Source organism: Rattus norvegicus, chromosome 5 (genome assembly GCF_021556685.1).
Source record: "Rattus norvegicus strain SHRSP/BbbUtx chromosome 5, alternate assembly SHRSP_T2T, whole genome shotgun sequence".
Lineage (NCBI taxonomy): Eukaryota > Metazoa > Chordata > Mammalia > Rodentia > Muridae > Rattus > Rattus norvegicus.
Window position 1 is genome coordinate 103,026,209 of NC_141538.1, and position 16,472 is coordinate 103,042,680.

The 16,472-nt window shown below is 44.1% G+C and overlaps 1 protein-coding gene across 1 annotated transcript in view; it reads right to left on the reverse strand.

The window, feature by feature from the left end:
* Frem1 (Fras1 related extracellular matrix 1) overlaps positions 1-16,472 on the reverse strand; it is a 149,481-nt gene that overhangs the window by 40,657 nt on the left and 92,352 nt on the right. The window contains 2 exon segments of the mRNA NM_001411535.1: positions 8,520-8,784; positions 13,994-14,189. Of these exon segments, the coding sequence (NP_001398464.1) occupies positions 8,520-8,784; positions 13,994-14,189 (461 nt within the window).

Genomic DNA, 16,472 nt, shown 5'->3' on the forward strand with positions numbered 1-16,472 from the left:
TCCTGTCCATCTGGACCCATCGTGTGAGTACCTAGTGTGCGCTCAGATCGTTTTAATATTGCAATAATATATTTTCATGGAATGTAGAAAACAGAACTTTAAACACTACAGTATGATGAGACACTGAATAGGATAATTTAGTCTAATTCATATATTTTATGCTTTTTCCAGTAATGGGTGTTGAATTCAGAGTGCTAATCTAATGCTCTACCACTGTGTTATACTCCCAAACATCTGCCCCCCCGTGTGTTTGTGTGTGTGTGTGTGTGTGTGTGTGTGTGTGTGTGTGTGTGTGTGTGCCACAACACCTGTGCAGAGTCAGAATTAACTGTTTTCTTCAGTGATTCAGCTGTTGGTATGTTTCTCAAGCTCCGATCAATAACCTTATTGGAGCAACCCTAATGAAGGAGTAAGAATATATGGAGTATGTTTATTCTGGTGTAAAAAACTGTAATAGTATATTTTACTGGAACATTAAATCACATTAAAAAAACCCTCTCTTTTAACTAGGGAAAGTGTGGCGTTTATTTTACAAATATGGCATATTCGACCAGAATTGGCACTTGTGCTCTAGGATTTGAGGAGAGATGATTTACTTCTGAAGCCAGACTGTGAACAGCCTTCCTGGGGCAAAGGTCTCAGGGAAAAGCATACTTAGCAAAGAGTCCAGGGAGCTAGGCTTGGCTGAGTACAGTTTTGCTTTGAAGATTATGCCAAAAGGTTTTGTTTGATAATTTCACACATACTCAAATCTATCCCCTTCCCCTCTTTCTCCTCCAATTTTTCCACTATCTCTCTACTACTTTTCTCTCCCAACTTCATGTGCTACCTTTTTTTAAAACTAAGTTCACTTAATGCTACCTGTATGTTCACGGGTGTAGGACAGCCTGCTAAAGAATGGGGTGCTCTTGGGTTCCATGCCTAATGAAGAGTGACTGTCTATCCTTCACCAGTTGTGGGCTCCTAAGCTCCTTAGCTGGGGGTGTGGCACTACTTGAGCCCCTCCCCTCCCCATCTATGGTGCTATCTTGGCTGGTTTGGTCTTAATGCCTTCAGTCACGCTGCTGTGAGCGCATCTCTGCAATGGCCCTGCCATGTCTGGCAAATGGTATTTTCTTGCCATCATCCCACCACGGCCAGCTCTCACCATCTTTCTGCCCCATGCTGTGAGGGTGAGGCCCAAGCTGTAGGGTGAGGGGGATGATGTCAATATCCAAATGATGGTCTTTTGTTTTCTACACCTGGACCAGTTGTGGATCAATATGAATCACCATTTACTGGGCTGGGGGATGGGTCTCTGATGAAGACTGAAAGATGCACGATTCGTCTCTTCTGCCATTTCTTTAAGTGAAATGCCTTTCTGTTTACTAACAGATCCCATATAAAATGTGCTCTTTGAGGGAGATTAAATCAGATATCAGCAATAAGATGGGAACCTAGGGGCAATTTATTACTATGTCCATTTAGTAGAATAATTGTATTACATTTTCCCCTATGGCCTTGCCAGTCATGATTTTGGAGTCCATTAATTTTACCTTGTAAAGGGACGTAAGTCCAACCAGAAAGCGACTGGTTACTGCCATGACGTCAGTGCCACTGTTTTGCCCGTGGACATATCTTGTGGGTTAGCAGTTATTATAGCTCTCAGGTTCAAGGAAGGCTAAAGATTTTGAGTTTTTAAATTAGTCACAAAGACCATCTACCAAGAAAATATGATGTGACACATAGAATAGCAATTGATGGTCCCGAAGTTAAAATAGCTAAATGAAATAAAGTGTGAAACTTTCACATATCCCTAATCTAGGTCTGTAAACTGTAATTTTCCCAGGAGCATCAGGATGCATGGTTTGAAGATAGACACTGAATTGGATTATAGGTATATAAAAATATCAGCAATCATATTTTCTTTGATAAGTAAGTTCTATAAAAATTGGAAAATTTTGTCTGAACATGAAGTATCATCAAAATAATTTTGATAAGAAGAACAAGTGCACTTAAATATCTGTGTTTTCTTCAGACTTTTTTTTGACAGTGTCAAAGATCAATGGAGAAGCACTCTGAGGTGTAGCAGTGAACTCTGTCTCTCTGGCAAGGATTGTCACAGCATTGAGTTCATTCTCTTCTTCCCTGTGACTTCAGCACATGCTCCCCTCTTCCAGCTCTATCCAATGACCCAGAGTGACACAAGAAAGAAGTGAGACGGTCAAAGAAGATACCTGATGTCAACCTCTGGCCTACACACACACACACACACACACACACACACACACACAAACACATATACACATGCACAAACACACACACAGATACACACACAAACACACACATGCACACACAGACACATGCACACAAACACACACACACACACACACACACAAATACACACACCTGCCTCCAAGGCCTTTCCTCATTTATGACTCTGAAATATGCTTCACACCACCCATTCTGCTCAATCTCCTTCTCAAATGAAATGGCTGTTCTCTACCACATCCCAGCATCAAATGTGCTTTCTGGGGGAGTGTATATTAGTCATTGGGAACTCAGCACCAATGTAGGCTAAAAGGCATGCAGCTTTATAATTCTCTTAAATTTTATTTCACATATATGTGTGTGTCTCTGTGGAGTGTGCACACCTGTGTATGTGGGTGCATGTGTATGTGTGTGTGTGTACCTGTGTGTACATGTGTGTACGTGTGTGCACGTGTGTGTGTGAGTGTGTGTGTGAGTGTGTGTGTGTGAGTGTGTGTGTGTGTGTGTGTGTGTGTGTGTGTGTGTGTGTGTGTACGCGTGTCTGTAGGCCAAAGGTTGACATCAGGTATCTCCCTTTATTGCTCTCTATGGTGTTTTGTTTGTTTGTTGTTTTTTAATATGGTCTTTTACTGGATCTGGAGCTTATGAATTCTGCAACAGTGGACAGACAGTGAGCTCTGGGTGTGCCTGTATCTACCTCCCCAGCTCCGGGATTGCAGATGTGTGCCATCATGTCTGCATGGCAAGCACTAAGCCACCTCCTCACCCTTAGGATCCACATTTAATATTAGCATTACCTGTAGAGTTAAAGAGTCTGTGCCCCATTAAAAGGCTGTCAAATATCAGGTAAAAGGGAAGAAGAAAGCAAAAGGAGGTGAGACAAATCAGGAGCCAGACAGTCCACTGTGAACCACAGTGAGTAGCTGGACACTCCAAGGTGGCCATTTTTAGTATTTGACCAGAGACTCAGTTCTGAAAAATGTTCTTTGAAGGCAGATCTTTCAAGCTCAGTGTCAAGGCCAAACATGGCCTCTTGGAGGACACCGAAATTGTCTCCTGACCCATACTGTCCTTCTCACACACCTCCCCGCCTAATGCTGGGGAATCTGACCACCTGGGAGATAGGCACCGTGCCATCTGACAGATGGGAATGAGAGTGAGCAGGCCAGGGACCATGGAAAAGTAAGAAACACATTTACTGAGGCCAGTGCTCCCAGCTGGGACACCGAAGCAGCTGTCTGCATTGACCTAAAGCTAATAAGTCAGGGGTGAAAAAAAAAGCGATTTCTAAACACGACTGGATCAGATACATCATTCCGCTTTCGTGAGTAACGATGAAAGCTACTCAGTGGCAGAAAAGCATCAACCAGGGTGAGAGACAGAACGAATGGTTCTGCTCGGATTCCCATCAGAATAAAGCTAGCACAGCAGCAAAACAAGGTCAGCAGCGCTCCTGCCTGCAAAATACCAGCAAGGAGACTCCCCTTCCTCTCCCTTCCCAACCTAGCAAACATATTCTGAAAGTCAGGGGTGCCCACCCTGAGGTGAGGAGGCCAGCCGCATGGGGGTACTGGTTCTGTCTGCAGGTCCATTTTGTTCGATTTCCCTTGTTACTCCCTCCTCCCAGTCCCCCTACCCTGCAAAAAGAGGCACCCAGGATGACCAGCGTTCTCATAAAAATTTGGAGAATGACTTCTGGTTTGTCTAGGGGTGCTTGCCTGGTCTGATTTTACCATTACCACAATGCTGTCAAGCTTTCTGCATTTCCTGGCAATAGAGTTGGCTGAAGAATCTGCCATCTGTCATGGCATTTAAAAGATAAAAATGGAATCATAAATAGTGCCAGCTCCTCAGGAAAAAAAAAAAAAGTCCAGCCGGCATGTCAAAATGGAGGACATTAACATGTTCTTTCAGGACCCAGCCGCCAGCAGCTGAAGTCGGCTTGCTAATCGCTCCGTGTCATCTGTCCTACAGTGGGCTGCCAAATCTCTCTTCCAGGCCAGCAGCACCAAACAATGCAGGGGAAATTCATGATTCACAAAATATTTTTGCAGAAGGTAAAATTCAACCATTAAACCCCATTTAATTAATGCTGCCACATCCTACTTTAAAAAAGAGAAAGAGGGAAAATTCTCTACCATAGAATTCATCTCCTTTACCCAGCCAAATCCCTTGCCAAATTTAACAGCAAGCCACATAAATTTGGGTGATTAGATTGGTTGCATATATTTAATTTTTAAAAAGCACCACGATCGCATTTTCATTAAAGAACAGGCACTCGGCTTTGGTTTAGAGCCACCTGACAAACAGCACAGCAGCCCGTGATTGGGTGAGCGAAATGACAAGATTAAAATGTGGATCTCGGGCAGATGCGAGCCTCTTTCCATTATACATATGTAAAACTGCTGGCCCCGGATCAGGACAACACATTGAAGGGCTTCCTTCTCACAAACAGAGTCTCCACTAATTTCTGCTATGAAAAGGTATATTGCAAAGAATACTTCATTTGTAATAAACCCTCGGTTCCCAAGGAAATCCTGATGCACAATTGTTACATCAATCATCAGGCAGGGCCTTTGTCCCTCAAATTTAGGATTCTGTGCACAAAGTGGTAACCACCACATCACTCTCAAGATGGTGGCTAGAGGCCTGGAAGAAAGACATCCCAAGTGTCTGGTGCCCTGCCCAAGGTGATGTGGGCAATGAACAAGAGCTTCCCCACAGATAAATGAAGGCACTGGGCTGGATGGATGCTCTCTGCCCTTTGTGTTCCTCCCCATGGCCCTGTTTCCTAATCTGAGTCACTCAAAAGCCGTCATGGTGGTCTGTGCCACGGGCTACACAACCTTTACTCTTGAAATTGTGATTCTACTCTGTATCCGTGGTCTCAGCCTTCCTAATGCTGCAACCCTTTATACAGTTCCTCATGCTGTGGTAGCCCCCAAGCATAAAAGTATTTCATTGCTGCTTTCATGACTGTAATGGTGTTACTGTTATGAATCATAATGCAAATATCTGATCTACAGGATATCTGACATGTGACTCCCAAGGGGGCCGAGGCCACAGGTTGAGAACCATTGCTCTACATCAACTTTTTATTCTAGTTAAATAAATGTTCTTTGAAAGTAACCTTTTTAACTCTAAATCCAGAAATATTTATGCATTAAAATCTCAATTCCAAAAAATAAATGCTACAATATATGTGTGTGTGTGTGTGTGTGTGTGTGTGTGTGTGTGTGTGTGTGTGTGTGTGTGTGTATAGAGGAAAACAATGTCTTTAATCCTGGGTAGATGTTCCTCGAGGCTGCAGAGAGTGGAACTCATAATCTTTGTGAAAAAAGGAAAGTATGAAGATTGGGTAGAGAACTCCACACCAACCGGGGCTGTCTCTGGGAACCTCACAGAAGGGCGAGTGAGGCAGCAGGGCCCGTATCTCACCATCCAGTCCTTTCTTCCATGCAGCTTCCTCCTCCACCAGCCCAAGCCACTTCTCATGTTCATGTCACTACAAACCCAAGCCACAAACTTCTGCTGAAGAAAACCTTCAGAGAAACCCAGTATGCAAAACCAAGCAGAAAACAGAATATCAAAAGACAAAACGGAAGTGAAGGTCCAGTTAGTCCATGGAGGTGAGGACCTGAGAGCCTCTTAGTTCCCTCTGTCTACAGGAGAGCCTGGCAGGGCTTCTGGAAATTTTCATGGAGGCTCAAGAAGACACTCAGAGCAGTGGATTAGGCCAGCTCGGGGATTCTGGTCCTGAGGCATCAGATTCTTGGAGGGCTTTTCAAAAGACAGATTCCGGCTGAGATTGGAGTTACCAACAACTGGCACGAGGCCCAAGAATTTGGGATGTGTAATGGTGCCGTGTAAGATGCTCCCACATGTGGTGCTCCCTGGGTAACTCTCTGAAGAACTAAGAAAGTAGACACTCCAAGGAGAACAAGCTTTAAAAATGAGTCAGGCATTTCACAGGGTCACTAGTCCTGAGTGGCTTAGGTTGCCACCATCTTAGCATCTCACCTTCACTTGCCTACATCTGTGTCTTCACTCACTGGTTTCTTCAGCCAGCTCTATGGTTCCTCCAGTAGCCATCAATACTGGAGCTGACAGCCCAGTGGGCAAACACTAGAGAAACAGGAGTGGAGAGAAGCCAAAGGCCCAGAAATGGGTATAAAACAAAACGCCCTTGTTCTGATAAACATGTGGTAGGCCAAGGAGCACCCACTTCCTTAGCAAACGGGAAAGAGCAAGAACCACTCCCACCTGAATGCACTTACTCCTCCATGATCACGCTTGCTACTGCAAAGGTGGAAGGTGAGACCGTGGCCAAGGAAAGAATGTCATGCCAATGGCAACACCAGGGTAAGGACAGTGGCAGATAGCGCCAAACTCTCCCTTTGTGCCAAACGTTGTGTGCACCACATGGGCCTAATTCATTTGAACCTCCCTATGGCCCTAATTGCCATGCCAATGAGCGCTTTCCAGTCCCATAGAAGGAGCAGTAATTCAAGGGGCCATATAACTTGATGACGTTCATGGTGCTGGGAATCACAAAGGCAATAAAAGACCCTGAACCTGTACTTTCACAATGGCAACAACGTACAACTTAAACACAAGAGCCAACTAGAAGAGGAATCCCTCCCTTCTGATGTTTTCATTAATGCACCACAGTACTCAAGCGTGAACACAGTAAAGATATTGCTCAATTAAATACTAATCTTCCTGTTTTAGGACAGCTATAAAGAGGGCATGGAAGGGATGGGTCAGTTCATAAAGGGCTTGATTTGAAAGCACTCGGACTTGGATCTGAGCCCTAATGCCCACATTTAAAAACAAAACAAAACAAACAAACAAACAAACACCCCTGAGTGCACTGGCGTGCGCCTGGTATCCAAATACCGGAGGCAGAGATAGGAAGACTCCTGAGTGCACTGACCAGGCAGCCTGGCCTGCTGGGTAAGATCAAGGATAGGAGACACCTTATCTCAAAAGCAAGGTGGATGGCATTTGGAGATTGACACCAGATTCGTGCTCCGCCTTCCACATGAACATGCACTTGCACATACATGTGCACCACCCCCACATGAACACACATATGAGAGAGAAGGGGAAATATTAGCTCATATCAGTCTGTATTTTTGTTGTTGTTGTTGCTGTTGTTTAATACAGGGTTTAATCTAGACCATTTCTCAGAAATCACTTTTTAAAGTTCAAATGGCAAGAAACGTCATCCTTACGGACATGGTGCTTATCATAGCAGGAATTTAAATAGGTGGAATACGAGAGAGAAGAGATATAAACATGGGTGCCTGGATAATATACGCTAGGCTCACTTACTTTACAGTGCACTCCAGAAGTTAAATGGATGTGGTAAGCATCTTACTGAGGATCAATAGTCCTGTATCTATGACCGACAAACTAATGCTCTCTAACTGGTAAAAAGTAAAGGCTGGATCGATACCCAATGGCTAATCCAAGATCGGCTGGCCCTTGCCCCAGGCCCGGGTCTCCAATTTTATGAAAGGCCACGTGCCCAGCTAGCTTCCACTGTCACTAAAGCCCTCAGAATTTCTCCTGCTTTGTGAGACTTGTAACAAACCTCCATGTTTCAAATGAATGCAGATTTGCATTAATGTAGTATCTTTGCCTTTTCACCCCAGGTCGTTATTCATCCCCGTGATTTATTTGATACTGAATCCTTGAGCAGGTGCACAATCCCCAATTATAACACGGTTTCTATGGGGAAATATGATCCACTTTGTGACAACGTGATTTATGATATAGTTACGGCAACATGTTGTGTCAAAAGGCAGTCTCTGCTCATGCCAAATTTATTATGCTAATATGTGCCTTAGCCTCAGATAGAAAAATGCACTCAGAGCGGGGAAATTACATTTCTGTTTTTCTGGAACGAGGGTCTTCTCGGTTCTTTGTGTTCTTTTCAGAGAAGGGCTTGAACACGGATCTGTCTATGACACTTAGCTTCTAACCACAGCCGTGGTGGTTTGCCTTGCTTCTGCCATTTTAATAGTGTGTTTTCGTCTTTCCTACAGTCAGGAAGCAGAAGAAAGCACAGCTATAGGAGAGCTGGAAAAGTCTTAATGATCCTTCCTCTAAAAGATTACATTGTTTCATGTATCCGTAAGCAATGTCCCATGTCAGAAACACACAGTAAAGTGGCTAGTGCCATGGGGTACACCAGCTTCACTCCTTTTCTCTTCCTAAGCATTAATTTAAGGAAGGGGTATACAAAAGTGTCGTGGGCTCACCTGAAACTGTCACTGAGGACAGCGGTCCTGCTCTTGTGTATGTAGCAGACTGCCTGTCCTGCTATGTCCATTTGGCTAAAGCTGGTAATGGGGACTCCAGGAGAGTAGACATACTCCACTTGGCCATACTGTGGTGGGGAAGTGATAAGGTAGAGTAATTCCTCAGCCTTGTCTGCTCCATCCTCAGCCAGAAGAGTGGCAGGCGTCAAGAGACCTCTGTCACCGTTGGCTACCACGAGTGGTTTCGCATGAATGACAATATCACCTGTGTGGCAAGGAAATTTTAGTTAAGATTCATATTTAAAATATTTGATGCCCCCATTGCTAAAGACAGCACATGCTTCAGACACAGGACTTGGAGAAACTGAGCAGGGTCTGATCCGGAAGCCTCAATACTTTCCAAATATTGAAGGCACCGTGTAAGCTGCCAAGGGGAGAAAGCAATCAATAGTTCCTACTCAGCTATAAAATCTCTCACCCTCTATCTTCTTTTTGCAGGAGATGGAGCAATTACAAAAATGCACAACTGGTCAAAACGCAGAGAACAGCTGACCTGGGCGCCCAACCCCAACTGATACGTTAACATTGCTACCAAAAGCTCATGGACACAGAAGGGGGCCCAGAAGGGGGCCAGGCAGACTGGAAGTCAGTAGATCAGGGTGTCTGCTGAGACAGCGTATTCTATATATGTGGAAAACTGCACACATGAAATCTTAACAACCTGGTTACCTAACCAAGACTTGAAAAATGGCAATAGTGGCTGACATGCCAGTGTAGATGGGGGAAATCTCACAAGGCTCAATCAGTCCTTGGAAGGGGAACTATAGACAATTAATGGCTGCTGAAAGACGCAGAATCATGTTTTCCAGGAATAAGCCACTGAGATGTTATCCAACCCCAAGGGGGTCAGCCCTCAACATGCATACGTAGGAACACCACTAAACAGACTTAGCAGGGTGCGTGCGTGCGTGCGTGTGTGAGTGCGTGCGTGCGTGAGTAGCAATAGTAATAAAGGGAGAAGAGGCCAATAATTTGAGAGGGGGTGGGATGTGCACGGAAGAACTGGGAGGCGTTGGAGAGAAGAGGTAAGGGTGGAAATGAGCAAATACAATATTCACGTATGACATTGTCAAAAAAATTTCAAATTAAAAAAATGTGATTTCCGTGATGGTGACTGTTCATTGTTAACTTGTTTGGATTTAGAATAATCAGGGAATCACAACATTGGCTGTGTCTATTACAGTGTTTCCAGAAATTTTAACCATTAAAGACACTCCTGAATATAGGCAGTGTTATTAACGGGTGGGCCCAGAGTAAATGAAAAGAGAAAGCAAGGTTAGCACCAGCCTTCATTTTCCTGTTTCCCGAGGGGCCGCTAGCTGCCTCCGGTCCCCACCATTATGCCTCCCACTGTAATGGGCCATCTGGCCCCTTTGCGCTAAAAGCCAAGATCAGCCTCTTGCCCCAAGTTTCCTGTTGTTGAGTGTTCGATTGCAGAAATGGGTAACATAACTAATGCAATGTCCAAAGAAAAGATAAAAGACATAGGCCAAAAAGTTAACCTGCTATGGGAAGGCCTATGTTTTGGAGACAGGGTTTCTCCGTGTAGCCCTGGCTGTCCTAGAACTCGCTCTGTACGCCAGGCTGGCCTCAAACTTGGAGATTTGACTGCCTCTGCCTCCCAAGTACTGGGATTAAATGGCTTGCCACCACCACCACCTGGCAAGGCCTAACTAACAAGGAAAGAACAAGTCAAAAGGACTTGAGCAAACACTTCATAGAAGAGGCAAGGGCTCATTTTAGAATACACCTATTCTATAGTGTTAAAGGAAATACAGATGAGAGTAGGAATTAGCGAGATAAAGAGATTAGCACATAGGCTGGTGATAGTTCACCAACCAGGGGCTACACTCCAGTTGCATTTACCAGAGATCCACTAAAAACGACCAACTCTAAAATATAAAGCTTTGAGTTGGAGACACAGTTCATCTACAAAGTGCTTGCCTCGCATGCACAAGGACCAAAGCTCAACTCTTATCACCACAAAATAAGTAAACGGTCAAAATGAACGGAGGCTGCATCATGTCAGGCACAGGAATGGGGCTCTACTGTTGGGAGGAGCTTTATCCTAACCCCCAGACTACAGATTCAGAGATTGGGGTGTAGAGGCACCACTTACTGATAGAGGCTATCTCTTAATGAAAGCTGGAGGCAGAATTGGCTGTAAGTCACAAGGCGCAACTCATAGCCACTGCGCTGTACCCACTCCCTCTTCAATAATCAACACTAAATGGGCAAATATCCAAAAACAAAGGTAAAGTGTGTGAAAGTAGATTGAAAGCATAAGAGCCAGTAAGAGTCTTTGTTGAATGTGACTGGCCCTGTATCTTCCTATATTTAACACTTGGTCTCTAGTTGGTGGAAGTGATTGGGAAGGATTGGCAGGTGTGACCTTGAGGGTTCAAAAATACAGGCCATTTCCTGTTAGATTTCCGCTACCTGTTTGTGGATGTAAGCTCTCAGCCACTGCTCTGGAGCCATGCCTGCTTGTCTGCTGCCACGGTCCCCACTTGGATGGTTATGAGCTCACCCTGTGGAACTGAATGCCCCGCTATTCCCTTGGTCACAGTATCTCTTCACAGCAATAGAAAAGGGAGAGTAAAGCATCAAGATGGTGTCATCTACTTTTACATTTATTCGGGGTGTGTGTGTGTGTGTGTGTGTGTGTGTGTGTGTGTGTGTGTGTGTGTGTGTCCATGTGTGTGTGTAGGTCAGGACGATTAGATTTGCAGGAATTGATTCTCTGCCTCCACCATATGCATTTGATGGATTGAAATCAAGTCGTCGGGTTTGCTGTCGAGTTCCTTTACCCAGTGAGATATTTTGTTGGCCTGAAGTGGTATAATTTTACATGAGTATTTCTAACAAGAGCCACTAGTGCATACATACACACACATACACAAACACCACGTGACATGACACACACGCTCATACTTACACTGTATCTCTCTCTCTCTCTCTCTCTCTCTACACTACACACAACACACTTACAGCACACAACAACCCCCTACTCCCACCCCGACCCACCCAAACCCTTTCTCTGTTTTTCAAGATATTTGCCAATGTCTGGCAATATCTCGTTTGTTTGTTTGTCTGTCTGTCTGTATACATGTGTGTACGTGCTCTTGAGTGCATGGAACTTGAGTTACAGATGACTCTGAGTCATCATGTGGGTACTAGAAACCAAATGCAGGTCCTCTGCAAAAGCAGCAAGTGCTCTTAACTATTGTTTATTCTGTCCAACCAAAATCTGGAGGTATCCCTGGTTGTCATTAATTGAAGATTCTATTGGCTTCTACTGGTCAGAGGCCAGCTATGCTATTAAACATACCACAACTCCCAAGGAAATTCCCACCACAAAGATTATTCACTCCAAAATGCCAGGGGTGGTAAGATTTCGGAATTTTGTTTCAAATGACCAAACTGGTATTTGGGGCACACTGTGCTTTTTTCTCTCTCCAATTGAAATGACAGAATCAAAGACCATTCTAAATTCAAATGAAAACCTAAGCGGCAGATGCTCTGAGGTAACCACAATAAGCACACGGAGGCAGTAAGAGGAACAAAGAAGGCAGGGGAAACGAAACGTTGCAGGGACACTTTTACCAGGAGCACAGCCACCTCTAGGGGGAGGAAGAGTGCCCAGCTCTTGCCTTGCTGCTGCTCTCCAGCACTGTGAGGGCTGAGGCTAGAAAAACCACAGCCCTGTGCATCCTAAATGCCTTCTAAAGGTATCCTTTCTGCTGATGTGACAGTCACAACGTGTCACATCACAGCCGGAAGGTGGAAGATCGTATCTAACAGGTCCTAGTCAGAACTAAGCCTATATTCCAAATAGAGGAGATGGTACAACCAGCTACTCAGTGTGGCTCTATTTGAGGTCAGTTGTGCTTGGGGGAGATATCACATCAGTTAAGAGCACTGGCTGCTCTTTGTGGAGGACCTAGATTTAGTTCTCAGCAGCTCATAGCCGTTTGTAACTCCAGCACCAGGGTGTCTGACAGCCTCTTCTGGTCTCCACATACACCAGGAACGCAGTGGTGCACAGACACATATGCAAACAAAGCTCATGTGCATGCAAAAGGAATTTAAATAAAATATAGATCTCTTTTAAAAAGTTATCCTTGTGAAGTCATGAGGAATATAGTAAGCAACTGATAAATGACCTGTGAGGTGACATAAATTTAGACAGCAGAAAAACAGGACACAATGTTGTAGAGTGATAAAACAACATACAAAGAAGCAAGAGAACTCCCTGGTGCCCGTGGAGTGGCTTCTCCCATTCTGTAAAGTAAGGCAGTGGGAAGAGCGCCTGCGCCGGCATGTCACCTGTCACGTGCCAAAATGCTAGTGTATCCCATTTGCCTGGGCATCTTCTGTGCGTACGGTTGTCCTACTTAAGTTTCTGCCATTGTGATTAAAAACACTGACCCAAACCAACCTGAGTAAGGAAAGGGTTTCAGCTTGCAGGTTACACACTTCATCACCAAGGGAACCCAAGGGTAGGAACTGGGGGCAGAAACTGAAGCCCACACCATGGAGGGACACTGCTTACTGGTTTGCTCCCATGACATGTTCAGCCTGCTTTCTTCTATATCCCAGGACCAGGAGATAGAGGTTCCAGGGACCAGGACCAGGGGTTGTGCCATCTACAGTAGAGTGGGCCCACCCACATCAATCATTAATCAAGAAAATGCCCCCAGAACTGCCTACAGTCCTGATGGAGACAGTTACAATGGAGACTCCATCTTTCCAGGTGTCGTGTCATGTTGTCAAAACCCACCTAGCGCAGTGCTATTATTGCAGAGAAGAATAAATATACTCAGAATCATCAACCTCATCTATCTGACTGTCCTTAGTCATAGAACACATTTTATAACTGGAAAACAAGTAAGTGAAACATAATATAAGCCCCCAAAGAAACAAAATTAACTCATACGAAGAAAGATCAGTTCAGGACTATTGTCATTATTGCATACATATAAAATAGGTTTATAAAAATTGCAAGTAAATCACTGAATTTAATCCTGAGCATCCTGGCAAACAAGACAAAACAAGGAAACATTAGTCAACAAAGCATGTATTAAGGATCAAAGACAATTGGATCTGAAAATGTTTAGACCCTGGAATTGTGAACAAGATATGATTCTTAACCTCCTGGCGTAAGTTACAATCAAATTATAGAATAGTGGCACTTGAGTATCAAGAAGTTATATTTTTCCTTTATTTCTTTGGGTTTGTTCTTTTGTTTTGATTATGTTGGTGTTTTTGTCTAAGTGTGTGTTTCTGCACTATGCATGTGCCTGATCCCTACAGAGGTCAGGAAGTTTGTTTGTCCTATAGTAAACAAATGTGTGTGTTTACACCAGCTCATTTCTACTGGTCTCACTAAGCATAGACAGACACACTCTTACCTCTTCCTGTGTCTTCAATGATGATGTGACAGTCAAATGCAGGTGACCTGTTGTCCCCGTCCCAGAGGTAGAAGGTAAAGCGGTCTCCATCCTGGGAATGCATTTTACCAGCATGCGCGTATCTTAGCAAGTTCAAGTCCACATCCTCCTGGGTGCACTGCATGCCAGCGGAGAGAGGGACCCAGTCCCTCCCTATCTGAAAGGTGCCACAGTTAGGCAGGCACCTTGGCTTCCCCAGCTCTGCTAATGGATATGTTTCCCATGCCCTGAAAACCTCTGTTAGGAGCACTTGGGGGAAATTCTACACTTTTTTTTTGCCATGGGGCCTTATATTTTTTCCTTTCAATGAAATATATTAAAATGATTAAAGACCTCGGGTGAGAAACAGATTCAACCAGAGGACTTTTGACAGTCATTCAAACAGCCCTGGTACTTCCAAGGTATTTATCATCAGTAATCATGGCTGATTAAATAACCCAATTAACAAGAGCAGGTGGGCAATCAGTTGCAGAAATGAGCCGCTTAGAAATGAAGTGTTTTTCCTTTAGAATTCCCTTTTTCAATTTTATTTTAGTTTTTAATTCTGTTCATCTAATAAAATACCTTTTCTTCAACATGGCTTGTATTTCTAAGCTCACTGGGTAAAACAAAGCCAGGGTACACTGGCATCTTCCCCTGGCCCACTCTCTATCCTTACTAAAATCTAAAGAGAGCTGTCAGATTCCCACCCCCCACACACACTCGAGAGAACGTGTACACATAGGCACACATGCATACACACGGTAAGTAGAAAGTATAAATTGTCAAAACCACCCACATTTTCCATCGGGATCTTCAAAGCATGAGTCAACCATAATTAAATGTGTTTTGCACAGTTTTGGGCAGAAATTGTGGCATTTTTGTTAGAAGAGGCTTTTATGCTGGCAGAGTGGCTAACAACTGGGGAGGTATTAGGGAATAAAATACCAAACCTATATTGTATTAATAATCCCACTTTAATTCTCTTCGGTTCCAAGCATAGCTTTTCTTAAGAATAGCTCGAAAAAGTCATTCCATACAACTTGAGAAAAATGTCATTTTCAGTGACTCACCATGCATAGTACACATCAGTTTTCCTGTCTGGTCAAAAGACTAAACCATTTGTGTTTTCTCTTTTCTTGATCATCCACCCCAGTTCCCAGGGAGTCTTAGCTCTCCTCCCACACAATCCTTACTTCTGAGTACTTCTACTTGGTGGGATTTCTTCTTCATTATTCTGCCCACCTGACATTTGCAGACCTATGTTTTATGGCAGGCCTGCTGGTTAAAGTTATTTATAGTACAGTAGTTAAGTTGCTTTTTTAAAAAATGAGGCCTATTTGCAAATAGAGATTTTCAGACTCGTTTAAAACCTGGCATCGTGGGATCCTACTTAACTTTTCCTCTTGATAATATTCTCCTAGAAATAAAATATAGGGGGAGGCATCATTTGCCCTCTTGTTTCTAATTCTTTTGTGTTCCCAAATAGGTGTTTGACTCGACAGAATTATCTGATGCCAGAAAGAAGAAAAAAAGAGAAACTAAAATGAAGAAAAACAAGACAAAACAAACAAACAAAAAAATGAAGGGGAGGAAACAAGAAAATAAGAATCTGTGAGAAGCAGGGGACCCAGAGGCCCAGTCCCTAGCCTCAGTCAGCCAGCCTCGGTGAGCCCGAGGGAGGTGTGGGAAAATGGTGTGCAGCCTGCTGGGACCCTGGACCCATCTGGATCTTCTCATATCCAAAGCAACTCAGGCCCCAAGCCACCCAAACGTGTGCTCTCTCACTGTGTTTCTGCGTCATTACGCTTTGAAATGAAATAAGGACACAGCTGTACCTCAATTTAAATCAGTCATTGCTCTTCTCTGACTCTCTGTGGTACCCACACTCTGTGACAACCAAGCTGTTCCCCACAGGATGAATGCTCGCTGCTTTTCTATCCTAAGTTGAGCCTGCGTTAGATTAAAACTCAAGCATTTAGGTAATCACACCGCGGCTGGCTAGATTGTTGCCAGTCTTTAGCCACCATTCAGATCAACGTTCTTTTGACCCACGAGTCAGCTGACTTTCTCAGGTGGCTGATTCATGATTCATGTTGGTCTAGCCATTAAGCATCATGCCTGCAGTCTAAGTCTGAATACACTAGATGTTCGCTATCACAGGACTAAAAGGAATCAAGAGGACGAGCGAGTTAACCCTTCACACGCCTTCACGTTTCCGTGCTTTTTTGCTTTCAATTAAAGGGTTAAGTTTGGGAACAGGTACAAATCCAGGTATGTAGATTTGCCGTCACATCCTTTGCCAGATTCTAGTACAGCAGTTACTAAGACAGGACGGCCATTGGCCCGTGGGGAAGGAGGACCAGCACACGGCGGAGGGCGGGGGTCTCTAGAGTAGTGTTTAAGATTTTATCTTCTGGGCTCGAGACCCCACATGAACAACAATGCCAACCAACCAGAG